At 40.1% G+C, this 19,698-nt stretch overlaps 2 protein-coding genes across 4 annotated transcripts in view; one reads left to right on the forward strand and one right to left on the reverse strand.

Annotated features, from left to right (window-relative positions):
* macrod2 (mono-ADP ribosylhydrolase 2) overlaps nucleotides 1–19,698 on the forward strand; it is a 437,400-nt gene that overhangs the window by 364,584 nt on the left and 53,118 nt on the right. The gene's annotated exons all lie outside the window — the stretch shown is intronic.
* Nucleotides 9,370–12,130, reverse strand: LOC131107892 (uncharacterized). Of its 2 annotated transcripts, none has more exons than XM_058058341.1 (2): nucleotides 11,858–12,130; nucleotides 9,370–10,472 (listed from the first exon to the last, which is right to left on the reverse strand). In XM_058058341.1, exons 1-2 carry the CDS (start codon nucleotides 11,945–11,947, stop codon nucleotides 9,507–9,509), a joined length of 1,056 nt encoding a protein of 351 aa, XP_057914324.1. In that variant the 5' UTR covers nucleotides 11,948–12,130; the 3' UTR covers nucleotides 9,370–9,506. The 2 variants fall into 2 exon arrangements, with proteins under 2 accessions (XP_057914324.1, XP_057914325.1); XM_058058342.1 differs by having other exon boundaries at nucleotides 9,370–10,478; nucleotides 12,048–12,120.

The raw sequence follows: 19,698 nt of genomic DNA on the forward strand, positions 1-19,698 counted from the left end.
CCTATTTTATTTCCAAGCTATTTGAATTTATTTTAGGATTTTTTTTTTTTTACTGCATGTAAATTACTTACTTATTATTATTTATGTATTATTTATTATTATTACTATTATATATTTTTATTTTATATATATATATATACTGATTTTTGGCTCGAGCCATTTATATTCCGGATGCCCTTCCTGACGAATACCGATGGTGCTTACTAGTGGAGATTTGAAACTCAGCCGCCCGAAGTCCAGAATGCTAACCAGTGCACCACGGCGGCCCACGGGCTTTCTGGAACAGATGAATCGGATTTACATGTCATAACCAAATGAAAATATTGATTTGGTTAGCGTATGTCTCAGTTACAGTCTGACCTTCTGGAAGGGATTCATGATTCAAACAGTCTAGGTTCCACTGTATATGCAGTTTGCTTTGGTGTAGGTGCTATCTGGTTGGGTTCCTGTTGTCCAGTAGCAGCATTCCCAGTGACAAAAACAGAAACTATTGGTTATTGATTATTACTTCCACATTATTGGGGTGCTGGAGGGGTACATTATTGGGGTACAACCTGGACTGGTCGCCAGCCAATCACAGGGCACACATTATTCAAAATGTGTTGCCAAACCCATATGCCGATTTAAAACTATTTTTTCTGGCTGAAGTAAAGAAATAAGTATAGGACATCCTGATACTGAAATAGTATGACATTCTAATTAAATAATTACTGAGGAAATTGTGTGATACTACAGCTGTCATGCCAAGAGGGGTATTCTTGAAACGAGACATACAGTATTGTAATCAGTGCCAAGTAGAGTTCAGCAGTCAGTCAGCAGCTCAGCCTGTTTCAGCCCTACACAGACGTATCACAGACTGATTAAACTTTCAATAGCTCCTGAACACCATTTTCACCTCTGAAAGCAGCCAAGCAATGGGCTTCGTTTTCAGAGATCCCCCGAACCAATTGCGCCTAAAAGGCTTTTCAAAGTGCAGAGTTCAGCAGCACTTGAGTTTGAGGAGGGGTTCTGTTCCTCGCATAGTAGCTTCTACAGAGCACTGTGGTGGGCTGTGATAAATACTCTTCCTTTCAAACAATAGCTTTTGTAGGTCACTAGGAGTCTTGCACTCAGCCGAGCCGGTTCCTCCTGCAGAGCCTGCGCAGCCCACAGACGCATGAACACGCAACCTTTAAAGTGAGATTTGAAAAGGTCAAAATACAAGCATGGAGAATGGTGATATAGGAGTGCGTTAAAATGGAGGTTACGGGGTCAGTCCAGGCTCCAAGCATGTTGCAGCTGGTGAGGACCCACTCCGTGTTATATGCTGAAAAAATAAACAGCATATTCATAGAATGTATAGAACTCCTTGAGCACTCTCCTTTTGCTGTGGCTGACCCACTTTGGTGTACTTGGCAGTGATAGCGCGTCCACCTGGACCTGGTTAGAAGTGTGCTTAAGACAGCCTTACTGGAGACTGGTTTGTCCCCATGCACCATCTTGATGCTTCCTTCCTACCCCCTCCGAGGCCCCGTCCGTGCTTCGCTTGACACCTCACACGTTGTTCAAGACGCCATTGGCCACATTGAGATGAATTCCCTTTTTTTTTTTTTTTTTGGACATTGAGGAGCATTATCAAATGAGTGCTTGATTCTCTCTTGATGGGCTTGGGAGGATGTACTTGAAAATAAGCTGATTGGATCTGCACATTCATGATAGAGTAGGTGCTCCCTCATCACAGCATGCTTTGCGACTCTTGTCCTGGTGATATAATTAGTCCCTCGGCACATCTTTAAGGGCTTGTATTTATCAGGGACATTAATTAGATCCTATACTGGGTATATTACTTTGAAAATAGTGTTCTTGTTTATTGAGTATTAACAACAAGCGGGAGCAACTACTCATCCCCAGGTATTAGTCACTTGGTAAGCCTGCTCATTTATCATACCCATTCTGCTGTGTGTTTTCTTCTACTTATCCTTGTTTGTCTTTTTCTAAGTGCACATACTTATAAAAGGTGATGTTGTGTTCGTGTTATTAATTATGCCAACAGTTAATTAAGTCCGAACCATCTCTTCTGAGTCACCTATCACGTGAGAAGATTAGATGCTTTGCAGTACTTGCTTTTGCTGTTCTGATGTTGCTTTAAACAAAGCACAAATTTGGAGGAATTAATGGTGACATGGTGTACAATTTTTTTTTTTAAGAAATTTTAATAATATGAGATAATAATTATCCATGTACTGTGTTTACTGTCATTCTATGTTTAGCATCCAATCCAGTGCACAGGCATGTCACAGAGAGTAGTTTCTGCAACGCTCCAGTATCCATCTGATAGCATAGCTCGTTAGCTACATCAGTTAAGTCTTGTACAGCTGATGTAAACACAGAAAAGTTGTAGGAGACTTAGAGATTTATGTAAATGCACAAACATTTTATTCTAGTTTGATTCACTTTGCAAGTGTAAAAATATGTATAACTGTTAATATGAAACCATAATGGCCATAACACACAAACGTTAAGTTTAACAATAATTAATGTTGCACAGTTTCACTGCTGTGATTGCTCACCCTAACGCTATGTGTATGTTACGTCTTTTGGAATAAGATTGCAAACACCCAAAGAAAACATTCACAGTTAACTCATTCCCTAGGCAGAAAGAAGTGATGATGCAACTCCACAATAGAAGAGCGCACATGGGCAGTTTGAAGTAAAAAAAAATGGCCACAAGGTGGCAGAAGTGCATTTAATAAAAGCATGGCCTGCCTCTTTCCCATTGAAAAACACTCCACAGCAAACAGGAAGTGAAAAGGCATGCGTGTTGTACGAAGGAGACTACAGATTGAAGGGAAATTTAGCACATAAATGTGTGCGCAAACATGTGCACACACACAGTTCAGTTGCAAATGTCTAAATTGTAAATAGTTCATGTGTTATATTTTAAAAATAATGTTATTTTCATGCAAGACAACCATTTTTTGCGTTGCTTATGTTGCGACATCGTTTTGCCAAAATGTAAATGGATGCATTTTGGTCAACATGAGCAATAAGCCTTTTTTCTCCTTTTTTTGTTGAGAACTGATATTTTGCTGAAACCTACCTACAGTATGTTCTACTACTGAAGAATGAAAAAGGGTAAGAAAAACTTTTTTTTTTCTGATGAGAGTAATCTTTCTTTGGTATATATATATATATATTTTTTCTATGTAGTGCATGAACACAACATTGTCAAACATAATATTTTATAACTGTGTGCCTTGAAAAATCAGACAAAATCATAAAAACTGGAAAAAATGGCTGGGATTGAATGAGCTAATCTTTTGACACAAGCTGAATTGAGGTCCTGCGACTGCAAGTGAGTGAGGAACCGGTACAGAGAGAGATACAGTGGAAGAGAGCAGCTTGCCGCATGTTGCATGTTAAAATACAAGTTTCAGGCAGAAAACAACAGCCCCAGTCTTACTTCTAGGTCAAGGTCATGGCCCAAGGTCACATTTTATTTATATAGCATACTTAAAACAGTGACTACTGCCCCAAAGTTGTGTACAAATATAAACAACAGTATGGCAGTAAAAATATCATAGTAAATACAGAATTCTACACCATAAAGAAATAATGAGATTATCCCAGAAGTCAAGATATTGCAGACCTCAGCTTGAGAGCAGCAGAGGGAGCTCTTCTGTGCAACCAACCATGGTATATGGAACTACGGCAACCAATCGTTAATAAAAATGAATCAATTTTGATCTTATATCTTCTGTGGTTGCTTTTTACACAAGCCAAAACCTGAACAGCCTGCTGATAGACACATTTTCTGACATTTTTGGCAGCTAACCTAAAAATTATTTGGCTGTGCAATTTCACACTTGTTGTTATGGACAGTCACTACAGAGATCCAAATGTGATTAGTAACTCCATTATCCATAATATGTCCCATTTAGTGTGTAAGAATGAAGGGAAAGGCCATGTTGTTGTCATACGCACAATTTTCCGGACTTGCTACTGTTTATAATGTTTTATTTTCTCTTGCATTAACTGCAAGAGTTCCCATCCATGAGTGTATTATTCTTCTTTTCACCCACACATATTCCATTAAAGCCATCAAGTCATTTGGTATTTGTTTTTCATGTTTTTATTTGATCTACCAACAAGCGAAACAGCTTTTTCTTTCACCCCCTCACCATGTTAATTAGACACACTTAAGCTATTTTATTGCTACTCCAGGGATCTTTTTGGTGCTTTTTGGGTAGTGGTTTGGTTTCTGAAAAGCACAGGGCTGCCCTACTTTAGTAACACCCCATACTTCCATTGTATGAGCATCAGGCCAAGTCAGTGGAGAATCAACGTCCTTACAGGGATGCCGTCTTGATCCCGTCTTAAGTGACTTTAGCTGTGTGTAGAAGGATGTGGCTGCAACCTGAGGTGAAGCACAACGTCATACATGCTCTGAAAAGAATGTACACTTGAAGGACACTTTATTAGGTACACACATACAATATAATTGACACCTGTATCAACAATTCTGCCTCTACGATGATAATCCATCCATTTTCTATGCTGCTTCTCCTCACTAGTGTCTTGGGTTACAATGATAATATTTAATTTCAATTGGTAACCACCCAACCTAAGACAGTTGTGTTCTTGTCACTCTTTGTGAATGAGTAGGATTACTCAAGTGAATCAACACTTCCACCACACAAGTTGATTTTGCACTGTTGGATCTTAAGGAGGTTCTAAGTGAAACTTCAAAATGCAAAAAGGAAGAAATGGGAATGAGATGGGTGTCTCAAGTGGGGGGGGTCTACCACTTTTTTTTTCCATAACCCTCAGGATCGGCTGCACGGCGGCGAGTGGTTAGCGCGCAGATAACCACTCACAGCTAAGAGACCTGAGTTCAATCACACCCTCGGCCATCTCTGTGTGGAGTTTGCATGTTCTCCCCGTGCATGTGTGGGTTTTCTCCGGGGACTCCCGGTTTCCTCCACATTCCAAAAAATTAATTGCCGACTCCAAATTGTCTATAGGTATGAATGTGAGTGTGAATGGTTGTTTGTCTATATGTGCCCTATGATTGGCTGGTCGACCAGTCCAGTGTTTACTCTGGCCCGAAGACAGCTGGGATAGGCTCCAGCACGCCCTCGACCCTCGTAAGGATAAGCGGTAGAAAATGAATGAATGAATGGTAACCAATGGGAACTAAGACATTTGTGTTTATGTCACTCTTTGTTAATGAATAGGATTACTCAAGTGAATCAATACTTCCACCACACCAGTTGATTTTGAACTGTTGGATATTAAGGAGGTTCTACAAAGTGGGGGAGTCTACCACTTTTGTCTTCCATAACTCTCAAGATCATTGATGAAGGTTAAAATTAACGACTTACTGCATCCAGTGGGGAAGTTAGTGTGCGATGGCACACTGCGAGAGGTCTTGTTTATGCAGCTCAACAATCCGACCACATTCAAAAAGAGAACTTTTTTTTTGCCTTTGCCATCAAGAGATCATGACAGCGTGAAGACCTGACAGAAAATGACATTGAATGCCCATTTTTGTCAAGATTTTAGCTTTTAAAGGCCGTCATCTTAAACTTTTGATCAGTTGATGAACAGCCTATTTCACTTTTATTGATTGTTTTCAATAAATTGCTTACTCAACTTTATTTTTTGTCTCACTCACATTTCTTCTTTTGGCATTTTCAAGCTCTGCTTAAAATTTTGAGCGTATACGTTATTTATATGTTGATCAAAATAGTATATTCCTGGATTTTTTTTCAGTGTGAATAAAATAAATAAGGGTGCACATTTTGGTGTTAATGCATATTATCAATGTTCAGCCTTGATGGAGGTCTGCATTCTAAATCCTGTAGCCATTGCTTCATTCCAATATGCACCAAACTGTATTGGGTTTTTGCTATGCAAACGTATGCAAAAGTATCCTGAAACTCTGGTGTAGCTTTTTCCTCATTTCATAAGTATATGATTAATTCCAATTTTTTTTCTCACAGTGCTAGTCAAACCTCAGCCTTTATGTTTCTATGAATGTTGTCAAATGGAACAAAGCTTAGGTGGAACAACTTTTTCCTCCCTGCTGCTCTAATATAGACAGTACGATGCCAATACCTCCCCCTCATTTGTTTTCCTCACATATTAAATTATATCTCCTTGACAAGAGGACACTGAACTAAGGTCATGTAGTTCAATGAGACGTGCTTGTTCCTTTCCTCAAATAAATCAATAGCTTTATAATTCCTCTTTCATAAGCTGTGACAAATTCAGCTTGACAGGACTCTGGCCCTCTCAGCATCTAATAAAAGTGGGAATTAGAAACTAATTATAGATCTTCATCCTCGCACCACCCCACCACTTATGACACACATGCGTGCATTTGAGCAAAGGCTACAGCAGCCACTAATTGACTTCTCCAAGTAGCAATGAACACATTGCATGTAGATCAAGTCAAGGTCTATAGAGATGCAATGTTGAAAGAACAGGCATTTATCCATTTACCGCTTGGCCTCACTGGGGTTGCAGGGGTATGTTGGAGCCTATAGCACCTGACTTTGGACAAGAGGGGTAGTCCACTCTGTACTGGTCAGAAATAACAAGCAGTGAAGGGAATTTAATTAAATTTGACCTTAACAATTATAAGGAACAAAATAGGAAATCAATCCGGTGCTGTTCTTTGGACGAGGACAAACCAGATCACAGAAAACTTTCAGAAGTAAACACAAATATGATTTTTCATAGCGTAGAGTTCGTAGCAATGGTGCGTACTAGTTTTGTGTTGTTAATTTGGTGTTGTGCTTTTCTTTGTTTTCAGTAAATGACAATAGCAGTAGATTACATACTGCATGTATATTAATATTGATATATTGATATAAATATAATATTGATATATTGCATCACATTAAGTTCCTCCCTCATGGTTTAAAAGCGCACGAGCCGTTCCTTGGGTTCAGAAAAGTTGGAGACTGCTGGGTTGCACTACTTGCTGAAGAAAAACAAAAGCAGACCTCCAGGCTTTACTTTAAAATGTGTACTGAAGTCTATTTTTCACAGGGTGGACTGATCTATGTCCATGAAGGTTTTTTTTCTTTATATCATGAACACTTGGAATTTCAAAACTGACCTCTTCTCTCAAAAGTAGGGCAAACAAGTGAGAGAGATGGTAGATTTTCCTCACGTTTGGTGGTCATAAACATTCTCGTGGGACACATATTACATCATTAAAAAGTCAGTTTCGCAAAAGAGGAGATCTTTAAGTAAAGTGTGTTTCCTGGGACAGTGTCTTTCTGTCAGGTTCACTTCAAATGGGCTCCATATGTGAGACTCATGTTAAGGTAACCACTGTGTCAGCCTGTAACTGGGCCTTTGAGTCTACTATTACACAGCTGTTTTCCATTCCAAAAAAAAAGTACAACCCTGAAGTAGATGACACTCGTTTATACAGTTCTTTGGTCAGTGAATGTACTACAAACATTCTGGCAAAATTTAATTAACAATACTTAATCAGATATTTTGATTTTGAGCTAACACATTTTGGCACCTCCTGAGAGTCTGTGGGTTAGATGCAAAAAGCAGACAGAGTGCTTTCAAGGACTGTTTGGGACATGCTGTAATACGTATCATTTATTTCCATCTCTATCCTTTCCCACAAGCTTGCATTTGCTGACACTGCAGTCCAAAATTAGTCTTAACTGACGTCTTGCGTTTTATCCAGAAGTGTCCAAAGTTTTCCATGTGGTAAAATCGAAGGATCCGAGGCCATCTTAAACAGGCTACATCTCAGCTTTGTGTTAGAAGTGACAAATTACATTTAAACACGCTTGTTTTTCCACTTTTGCTGTTGTTTTTTCCATTCATTCATTCATTCATTTTCTATCCTCACAAGGTTCGCAGGGGTGCTGGAGCCTATCCCAGCTGTCTTCGGGTGAGAGGCAGGGTACACCCTGGACTGGTTGCCAGCCAATCACAGGGCACATATAGACAAACAACTCACACTCACACTCGAACCTATGGACAATTTGGAGTACCCAGAGAAAACCCACGCATGCACGGGGAAAACATGCAAACTCCACACAAAGATGCCCAAGCGGAGATTCAAACCCGGGTTTACCCGATCTCCTGACTGTGTGGCCAACATGCTAACTGCTCGTTCACTGCACGGGGGGACGTATTTTGCTTATTTCCGGCCCTTTGTATTAAGTTGTGGATAGAGCAGCTACACAGGATAAACTGCACAGAAAGCTTTCTAGATCTTCCAGAATCTGTACCTATTCCAGCTGTTGCCAGCCAATCACAGGGCACATACAGACAAACAACCATTCACACTCATATTCATACCTATGGACAATTTGGAGTCGCCAATTAAGCTAGCATGTTTTTGGAATGTGGGAGGAAACTGGAGTACCCGGAGAAAACCCACGCATGCACGGGGAGAACATGCAAACTCCACACAGAGATGGCCGAGGGTGGAATCAAACTCAAGTCTCCTAGACCTTTGTGTGGCCTGCCTCATTTTTTAATATCTTAAGGTCATATTCACACTTTCACTTTATTCTCATGACTTTATTTCTGGAAATTCAGCTTTTTCTGAACCTAATAAAAAAAGGTTTCTTAATACAGTATTATGACTTGATTCTAATATGTCTACTTTATTCTCTTAAAATCACTGCTCTCTTCCCAATTTTTCATGTTATTTATTCGTTTTTGTGTGTGATTGCATTTTTTAAATGTGTCAAGGGCTGCAAATGGTTACCAGGCCGCACTTTGGACACTTCTGGTCTAATCTGACAAGAGGTCTGCTTGACACATCTGTACACATTGGATCTCTGTGGCTATTCGCTTCTACTTTGCAATACATGTCAAGCATCACCTCTGATTTCAACCATTTTTTCCCGCTTCCCACGCACCTGGTACTTCACTGAAGAGTTTTTTGTTTTCCTATTTCCTGACATAGCAGTCTGATTTTGTCTTTAACTGTGTGTAAATCTGCCAAAACCTTGCAGCACCTTCAAGTGCATTATACGGTCAACTTTAGCGTCAAACATATTCCATGAAAGACACCTTTAGGCATCTTGATTCAGATGTAATTCAAAATGGGTAAAACTCTTGCTTGTTCTTTAACTATTAAACTGTAAAAAAAAAAGTACAGATTAAGCAACAACTTCCATTTTTCATATTGAACAATAGCTAATTATTATTAATAAGAATAATAATAATTGGTGACTCCAAATTGTCTAAGGTATGAATGTGAGTGTGAATGGTTGTTTGTCTAATGTGCTCTGTGATTGGCTGGCAACCAGTCCAGGGTGTACCCCGCCTCTCGCACTAAGTCAGCTGGGATAGGCTCCAGCATAACCCTGCGACCTTAATGAGAATAAGCGGTATAGAAAATGTATGGACTGATGGAACAATAACAACAAATACTGTACATACATATGGCTGATAATTGTGGTAAACCATGTTTTGCGTGTCACTCAAAGGAAAACAACAACCAAGAGAACAAGATAACTATCAATCATATATCAATCATATATTTTTTTGAAATCAGTCAACTCAACTAAACGATCTTTACTTTTGTCCGAGTGTGTCTTCCAACAGACACAACAAAATATATTCAGAAACCGGTTGCTCCTCTGATTGGTTCTTTCTGTTGGTCTTCCTCTTATTTGTTCTTGCTCTAAAAACGCTGCATCAGTAATGCTGTCCTCCTCCAAAATGGCTTCTGAGGTCTTCTGTGAGTCAGTTAGTTCATCCTCTTGCATGCAATCATCTGTAGCGTCTGCCTTTTGCACCTTTTCTTCCTGTTCATCGACTTCAGTTGAATGTTGAATGTCTGGACTTGAATTTGGAGTAAAATCAGGAAAATGGTGGCACGTCCTCTTCTGGTTGGTTCCATCAGTTACGTCATGTTCTTGCTCAAGTTCTGAATTTGTTGACTCTGTGTGACTGTTAGCCTCTGCAGTTTGTGCTAACAGGTTTTGTATGGTGTCTTGTTCACAGTTTATGTTGCAAGGGCCAATCGTGTTGCGTTTCTGTACCTCCTGCAGCTTGTCAAAGAGATCCATGCATGTTTGTAGAACCTGGAGCTTCTCTTCCAACTCTGATGCAGACATCTCACCCTCTCTCTCAGTGGAAAGAATGGCAGTAGCCTGGTTCAGGAGCTGTACCTTCATCTTGTGCACAGGCACTATCACCTCCCTCAGCTTCCAGTGAAGCTCCCGAATGGTCCTCCTTGCACCTTCTGCCTTGGCGGTCTCTTTTGAGTGATTCTGTTGAAGCTGGAGTTTAAGGTCTTTCATTATTTTCCAGCTGGCACACAAATTATCGGCACAATGTTGCTTCCTTTCGTCTGACGTCTTTAGCTTTGCTCTCAGATGGATGACCTCGGCCCATAGCTGCGATGTGCTCGCCTCATTTGTTCTCTTTCCATAAAGGTATTCCAGGACAGCAACCTGGACATCCATCTTGCTTCTTAGGGCCTCTCTTTCCTGTGGCTTACAGGACAGGAGACGAGTTTGGTTGGCTTTGAGGTCTTCGGTGATGTCAGTTACAAAGCGGTTAATGGACAACAACATATTAGCGTCCATGATGGACATTTTTACATGCCATCAAAATGTCGTTCTTTACTAATCAATCCATCCATTTAAATCCGATGAGAAGCAGCATTTCAATGGCTTTCAAGACCCACAAGGTAGGATTCATGTTGACATCATAAAGGAAATGCCCCATGATGTCATATGTATTTGTGAGAACAGGTGGGCAGGACATCAGCATTATCCAGTGAAAGATACAACTACAATTATTACAAGTGAAAGATTATACTTTGATGAATTATTATGGGGGCTGTCAAAGTTAATGCATTAATTAACAGAAGCATTAACAGTAGTTTCCTTTCACAATTTTTTTTGACATGCGATTAACGTGCGCTCCTCCTGTTTGACCCTCGGCCCACACCGTAGCCGCAAGCTGGAAAAAATATTGAGGAGAAATGGATAAAGAAAAGAGTATTTATATTGGTAAAGTTAGCTTCAAAGCCCTGGCAGATGGCATGAAGTTATTTGTATCTGTTACGCGCTAACGATGGATCTGTGCGATCGATCGATAGCGCTGCGCCCAAGATGGATCCATCGTTAGCGCACAAATCGATCGATTTCTGCGCTCAAAATCGATGGTATATTACTGCGCCCGGGATGGATGTGTGTAGTTTGTTTAGATGCCAACAGATGGCAGCGCTGAGCGTTGTTACTTACAAGAATCAACAAGAAGTCGATGCATGCAAATTTCAAATCTATGATTAATTGTCAAGCAGTTCACTTTGTTACCGTTCTCGGCGGGGGGAGTGTGAACCCTAACCCCTAACCCTAACCCTGTCATTGTATGCAATTAGCAGATCAACGATTGTCATTATATCGTCAGCGCAGTGTCAAAGCATCGGTCTCCAGCGCAAGACAGTTATATCCATCGTGAGTGCAGAAATCGATCAATTTGTGCAATGGATCCATCTCGGGTGCAGCGCTATCGATCGATCGCGCAGATCCATCGTTAGCGCGTAGTATATCTACTGTCGCTGTGTTTGACTTATCACAGATTACATGGCCTGCCAGAGACTGGAACAGTGCAGGTATTGTTTTTATTGTCATATACAGTGCTATCTTAGCATAAGAGTGGCCAAACTATCTTGTGTTTTTAACATTTCTACATTTCTATGATGATTTTTGCTTTGAACTGCCAGCTAAAATTGGAGTTCCAGCTGCTATTGGCGGGCTGTCAATGTGATGACTGTGGCTGAAGTCCAGTGTTATGCTAGCATTAGCGATTTAGCATCGAACTACCACAATTGAGCACATTAGCACTCAAAGTCATCAAATCTTACCTTTATGCATTCCCACATCGTAACAGCATTCGGGAGCAAATAAGAGGTGAAGGAAAAAGGGGGGAAATATATCCAAATACATCCATACATTGATGACTGTGGCTGAAGTCCAGTGTTATGCTAGCATTAGCGATTTAGCATCGAACTACCACAATTGCGCACATTAGCACTCAAAGTCATCAAATCTTACCTTTATGCATTCCCACATCGTAACAGCATTCGGGAGCAAATAAGAGGTGAGGGAAAAAGGGGGGAAATAAATCCAAATACATCCATACATCCCTCGGTGCATTGTAGAATGATCAATGGCGCGTTTAATGACCGTCAAAAAAGTAGGACAAATCGCAGCTCACATTAAACATTAAAAAATGGGAGGGTTTCTAAGTAATAGTTACAGTATTGTAATAAAATAATATTCACTGTAATATAATTATTATTTTTTATGTATTTTAATGTGTTTTAAAAGAGAAATGAAATGACATTAGGTTTGCAATTTTTATTAAATGTTTTATGAATGTATAATCTTGTGATCCTCTCTGGAAATCAGACTTATGCTCAAGCAGTTTGTGTAGTTGTGCTAGTGGGAGTTGTGATTGGATTCCCATTAGTCTGGCAGCTCATACCATACCACACATTTCCCAAGACAGCCAGTAGTGGAGTCTAGACTGGGCAAACATGAAGCAGGAAGGAGAAGGTGGACGTGGAAAACCAGCACACAAAAACATGGATTGAATCCTCCATATCCTGCATACACTTGAGGGAAATATCAAACGTGATTTATCTGTGAATAATAAAAAGAGGCATTTCTAGTGCTGTATTTTCCTTCAAGCACATCCGTGGATCTCATTTGTGTTTTCCACTACCGTTTACAGTTTTCTGCCCGAAAGACTTTGCCACAGTTGTGTGGGAAAAAAAGGTACTGCCATGCACGTGAGTTGGGAGTAACAAGATTTGCTCAAAGCATGCCTGTGCCTCCGAGGTGCCCTGGTGGCATCTTATTGTCCTGATCCCAGAAACTGAACAGGTATTGACTAAAGAGAAGCAGGAGAAATGAAAAGTTTAGTGCATTTGACAACCCCACAAAATGGATCGTGCTCGATGGTAGAGCACGGAAGCGCCAACACAGAGCCTGACACATGAGTATGAAGCAGCCATTTTTCAACCTGACATGTAATATTGCCTATCGGTGGTCAATGGGAGCACCAGGACGGTTTAAGAGATCTGTTATTGATTCAGAGCAGCTCAATACGTCACTCAGAGAGGAACACTGCAACACCCTAGTAAATAGCAATAATACTGTAGTGCTACACCTATACTTCTACTTTTACTGTAAGTGTCAACACAATGTATTGAGCCTCACTGTTATTTCAGTACAAGAGCTTTATGATGATAAATGCCTTTTGCAAAAATATTCTTTCAGTCCAGTGGATTTTGTGTTGAATCAAAAGCCACGTTTACATGAGGAGTTTTTCTCTTTCCGAATGACCTTTCCGAAAGCAATGGTATACATGGAAAGGAATATTCCAATCGTGTGTCTACATGCGCCGCTATAATCAACCAGAAAAGTAAAGCGTAAACACCAACATCACGTGATACCGACTTCCTCGAGTTTTTCTTTCACTTGTGTTTCGTTCGTCCAGTCTTGAAATTTAGTTTGAATCAAAAACAAACTTTCCGCAGCAGTCCAGTGCTGATTGCTCGCCTCTAGTTTTTTAAATCGAAGAACGTCTTGAGCTGCGTGTTACGTCATCTCTCAGCATTCGCTGAAAGAACGCACCCGGGAACAGGAAAAGATAAAGTTCAATCTTGCTAATATTTTATAATTAAGCTCGGCACATGTTTTATATAGATATATATTTTCTTTTTTAATAAAACTGGACTTGTGATTAAAGTATAGAAGGGTTTAGATTTTTTTCCACAGATGGTGGTAATGCACACGAAAGCTGCTTGCCAACCGCCAATAAACAACAGAAAAAGAAAAACACCACGAAGAAGAACGCACCCTGACAAATTTCCGATTGAGCGGGTACAAGATACCTCAATCGGATTGGAGAAAGGAATATTCCACCCCTGTGAATCCGATTATATATTCATTCGGATTGGCACTTTTCTTTCGGAATGAGGTTTGAGCAAATAACCCGAATGGAATTGGAATATTTAGGTCCATGTAAACGTGGCTAAAGTGGCCAGTTTAGTTGCATGGCCTACTTTATGGGAATCTACATTTTCCACAATTTTATATCCCGGGATTGTTCTCATGTGTGTTTCTTATCTTTGCCAGCCGAACAATGCATTTTTGTGAGTTTGACCGTGGTCTAATAGTTATTACAAACAAAGTTGAACAAGGCTACAAATAGCATGTGAGGTTTATCTATTTAATTGCGTCAAGGACAAGAATAAGCCACAACATTAGGTACACTCATCCAATGAGAGTCCATGCTGTAACGTCCATGTGCACCTATACATACATACATACTGAAACACACACATTCACAGACACTTACCCTACCTCATCAGCGGTGACCGTTGTAGGCCAGAGTCCAGAGGCCACATCATTACCATTGCAGTCATGGATCATAGATCCAGCTCTCACATTTGTCTTTCCTGACCTTGTACGCAGCTGCACTTCCTCTCGTCTTTATGACTTGAAAATAACCCAATATTTCCCCTTCACACTCGTACTATTCCACACAGTCTCAGGCATGAGTATTCAATTATTACCATCATTTGAGGATCCATATTCATTGACATATCTATTGGACCAATGGTGACACAGGCACTGTAGTATGCTGAATTCTTCAAGGACCCCTTGTATATACAGTATATACATATACATACATATGTCCTGTTTGCTTTTGGGGAATAATTTTTCTTTCTGTCAGTCTTAATGATTTGTAAACACTTAGTTTCTGCCCGGTGATGTGCAGTCATTGCAAAATGCTATTGACGTGTTCCTTCATGTAGATGAAGCCGAGCTTGCTAATGAAAAAATTCCAGTGTTGACATTGGCTCAACTCTACCGACGCATCTAAAATCCATAAAGCCTGGCCTTCTCTTTGAAAAATGTGATGTATATTTTATAGAAATATTCAAAATTCATATTAAAGGATACAATACAATAATAGCAAACGAATGATGTACTTTCCAGTTGAATTCATTTCTGTATTTTTATGACTGGAGGGGTGGAGTTGGCAGGAGCTGTTCTCTCAGTTTGAGAGAATCATCTTTGAAAATGAGCAATAAAATGTTTGATGCCTCATACGTGCTTCACTCCAGCTGACCTCAAACGTGTGGAAAAAACATGACGCACTCAGAGCATTTGTTGAATTAACATACAAATTGCTGATATATTATCGTATGTGTTTTTTTTTTCAAATCTGGCGAGACAGCATTTTCCTGTCAAAATGTTTGATATTCTGCACTACATGCAGCTTTGGAAGCCGCTTTGTGATGTTTTACACTGATGAAATAAGCAGGCAGCTTAGCAGAATGTTATCACTTCTATTTAGTCACACTGCGCTGAGCACTCATGCATAATTTTGTACATAAGCATTTACAAAACTCTTGTCGTCTGTTAAGCAAGCAATAAGTTAAGCGATATTTAACCCATATTTAACCGACTGCACTGACCGTCCTACTGCCCTGACTGTGATTTATTCAGTATCTAACATCGATCGGCTTTGGGAGTTCAGATTTTTGGGTCCAGCACATTCTTCTCGGGCTTTGGTGGTAACCACGGCTTTTGTGAGTCCAATGTCAGACTTTGATGTATGGATGGAGGCGTTTTGTTCAAAGGGACAACCTTTTCTGAGCCCTTCTTTGAAATGATAATGCTCAGGCTTGCTGCAGGTGGAGCTTCTGCTCGGGGTCAATCAAAGTCAAATGGAGGAGCTGCTCACAGCTTTCCCCAAGCGGCGAATGCTAGTGCCTTGGTTGATGTTGCTGTCGGCCCACGCCACATCATCTCTATGAAGCGTGTCGTCTGGATGAGAGGCTTTTAAAGCAGCAGACCATGCCCATGAGTAGATGTTCCTGCCATGTTCATGGAGGAGTCTTAGGACATATTCACAGTATGCCAATCGTACTGCGCCTGATTCACATCTAAAGCACGGCACGTCTGGTATCCGCACCCATGCAAGGTACACTTCTCTTGCTTCTGATTGGAAGATGTTGAGCCCAGGCACAGCACAATTTAGTGCTCACAGAAATGCATGCATGCAACATAGTCGAATCATAGAATGACTATGGTCAACTAATGTTTTCAAATTGTATTACAAAATCGGAGCAATATATTAGAAGTGAGAGTTAAGCTTGTGTGAACGAGATCAATGTGCCCTCTGAGGACTTTTGCATGAGTCATATCTAAGTCTTGTGCAACTCGGATTCTGCTGTGTGTGTCAAAATGGCCTCTATGAGAAGCTACAAGACTGTAAATGTACTGAGCTAATAGACTTAGAATTGGGGGGCCCAGGAGAGTGCAAGGAAAACCCTTTGTGCTTTGACACCCTATGTTTTTTTGTAATCACACTTGTTGGTTAAACACAGAACCCAAACAAAGTCCAACATTAGCTATTTTTTTAATTTTTTTTACATTGTTACACTTAACAGGAAATGCCATTATGGCTCCATGTTGTGTTTATCAGCAATCTTTGTCTCACTAGTCCATACCAAACTTCTCAGTTCAGACCTTTTTCCTGTTTAAATTTTGCAGGAGTGAGGAAAGACCGGATAATTTGGTGTGCTGCATTTACATGCACGTAAACCAGAACTAATCAGGTTTACAAACCAGCTGATTCAGAGAGCTGACTAAAAGTGTGAGCGAACAAAAACATAGCAGAATTTACAAAGTTCTAACTATAACGTAGCCTTTAAAACGTTTTTTTTTCCCCCTCTAGTTTTATCAGGCTGCTTGCGCTGTGAGCCAAGAGACGCAGGTGTGTGTAATTACATCAGCAATAAGGCCTGGACGCCGTCCACCTACCTCAAAGTGAACCCTCTAACCAAACCTACACTGTAGACAACAAAGGAGGCCAACTCTTGGTGATGATGCAGTCATTTATTGGAGAAGATATTTCTGGCTGCAGAATTATTCAGTCCCTCTAGAATAATGACACGCACTACTCATGCATCACACACAACTCTTGTCATATACGGCATGTCGTGTCAGTAATGAATAGACTTTACAAGAAATAATACACAAGGTCGAACACAATCAGTTCCGCCATGCTTGTTGACTTCCAAGTCGTTCTAATTTAGTTGTTGTCATATTTTTCCCATATTAATTTGTGATCATTTCCCATGCTTAAATTGTCACTATTCGAAAACCTTTAACTGTGCAGGAGGTGTTTTCAGTGACATTTGAACGTTACCGTCTATCGTACAAGTAGAGCGAGCTAACCACTGTAGAAAAAGTTGAGCTCATTTAAAGCAGTGGAATTTAGATCAGTGGAATTTTGGGTGTTTTATGTTATTTATGTTATAATACATTATTACAATAGCATATGCTTATTACAATTAATGTGTGTATGTAATTAATATATGTAAATGTTTACTCATATTATTATGTTACATTTTTGGGTTCATGTTTATTATGACATTCTTACTATTTACCTTCGATAACAGGCTGGTAAAATTCACTGTGCTCAGAACACAAGCTTTCACATTGAGGATGACAATGGTATGAAATCCAATTTTTGCTTGATTTTTAAAGATTATTTTTGATTAAAAAAAAAAAAAAATATTTGGTTGAACTCCAAATTGTACAACTCGGCTATAATTGTCTGCTTGCGTTAGTACCAAGTGGTTCAGTCACTATGTTTAGCTAATGGAGCAGCTGCAGGAAACAATAATTGTGATGTCAGTCTGTCAGTTGGCACCCAGTTTGTGCCAGTATCACCTGGAACGTCAGAATTTCTGAAACAACTCAAGACATGTCCAGATTTGTTTAGCCTCTGCAGAGGTCTACACCTAATGATTGTCATTTGTTATCTTTGTACGTGCACAATTTCATACCGGCACACTGCATCTCATTAGATTATGCTAGTGCATCTAATTGGGTGTGTTTGGGAGAGTGCATTTTAAACAACATCCACTATGTAAAGTGACTGTAATAATTTGATGATCCATGAAGGTTACCCTTTTCGCCCAGTGCATTATGTGTTTTTGCTACAACCTTGAACAAAAGCAAATAAATGAATTAATTTAGCAAACATCAATAATTTATGTCTGTTTTGTTTGGTTGCTTCTTCCGCTGATGCTTTTTTTTAACAAGGAAGTGGCGGTTACAGCTTTCTATTGGGTTCAAACATCAGCTCGAGTAAGCATGCAAGGTCAACTTTTAGTCCCTGTTCTGGAAACAGGAATACAACAGGCCAAAAAATGCATGAAATTGTGCTTGCATGTCTTATTCCGGTGCCAGTGCCCCCAATTTAATTATGGGCATGGGTGGTGACAGCTCATCTGTTGCCAGCCAGATGAAGTCGGGGGTCACCCAGTGAACCTTGCACCACAATTATGCGCAACTGAGTCACATACATCAAAATAGCTTAGAGTGTAATATTCTCTCAAAAGAACAACATTCAAAGTCATTTAATGTACTGATCAAAGCGCAAATCATTTTTCTCTGCATGAAAACACTTGGAAATGGCCTCTCAACACCATGTAATGGTGCTTGTTCATCATACAGTAATATACAGTTAAAATATATTAGTTTTTAGTTCTCTTGAACCATGCAGGCCAGTTTTCAAACTGTGGAGTTGGAGTTGCCAGAAGAGACATACATACAGAGACATAAATATGACATACATTATATAAAAATACAAAATGTACCTTAGTTTGCTACTAATAAATGTAAGTTTTGTTAAAAGAAAATGCATGTAAATGTACTCTGAATTGGTCACACAATGATTGGAGTTTATTTACACTAGTCCGTTCATCCTGAGACCGGTACTTCCTTATTCTGATTACAAGAATGCAAGATGCATTCAGGGACACTCGCACTTGCTCATGTGTGTGTAAATAAACAGAGTGACCACCTCAATATGTTCTCTTCTCTCATGGGTAGGTTGCACAGTGGGTGAGTGGTTAGCATGCAGGCCTCGCAGCTAGGAGACCCATGTTCAATTCCACCCTCAGCCATCTCTGTGTGGAGTTTGCATGTACTCCGGTTTCCTCCCGCATTCCAAAAACATGCTAGGTTAATTGGCGACTCCAAATTGTCCATGGTATGAATGTGAGTGTGAATGGTTGTTTGTCTATATGTGCCCTGTGATTGGCTAGCCACCAGTCCAGGGTGTACCCCGCCTCTCGCCTGAAGACAGCTGGGATAGGCTCCAGCACCCCCCACGACCCTCGTGAGGATAAGCGGTAGAAAATGAATGAATGAATGAATGAATCAATCTCATGGGTAACAGTAACTTGCGGCCCTCCGTACCCAACAGTGGAACACTCAATGTTTTTTGAAGTGATGAAGTTCAGACTCTCACCTCATTGTGTGAAATACATTTTTTTCTTGTTAAGATGACCATGCCTGCCTTCTTTACCAGCCTGGGGATCCAATCATGTTGCGCTCGCTCTTTGGCAAAGACGCTCCAATCAGGGAAGAGTAATGACCAGGCAAGGTGGCATGCAGGGAGCCCAGATTTCTAATTAGTCTTCCATTAACTTTTTTAACCTTGATGGTTGCGGGGTACGCACGTACCGACCTACACACACACACATGATGTGTATTGGTCCCATTCTTTCATATCTTAAATCTAAAGTTAAATAGTAGCATTTTCTAATCTTCATTACTAATTTAAATTATGCCCACTCTCACCCTAATTAGTATATTTTTTCTTATA

The sequence above is a fragment of the Doryrhamphus excisus genome, chromosome 20 (assembly GCF_030265055.1).
Source record: "Doryrhamphus excisus isolate RoL2022-K1 chromosome 20, RoL_Dexc_1.0, whole genome shotgun sequence".
NCBI lineage: Eukaryota > Metazoa > Chordata > Actinopteri > Syngnathiformes > Syngnathidae > Doryrhamphus > Doryrhamphus excisus.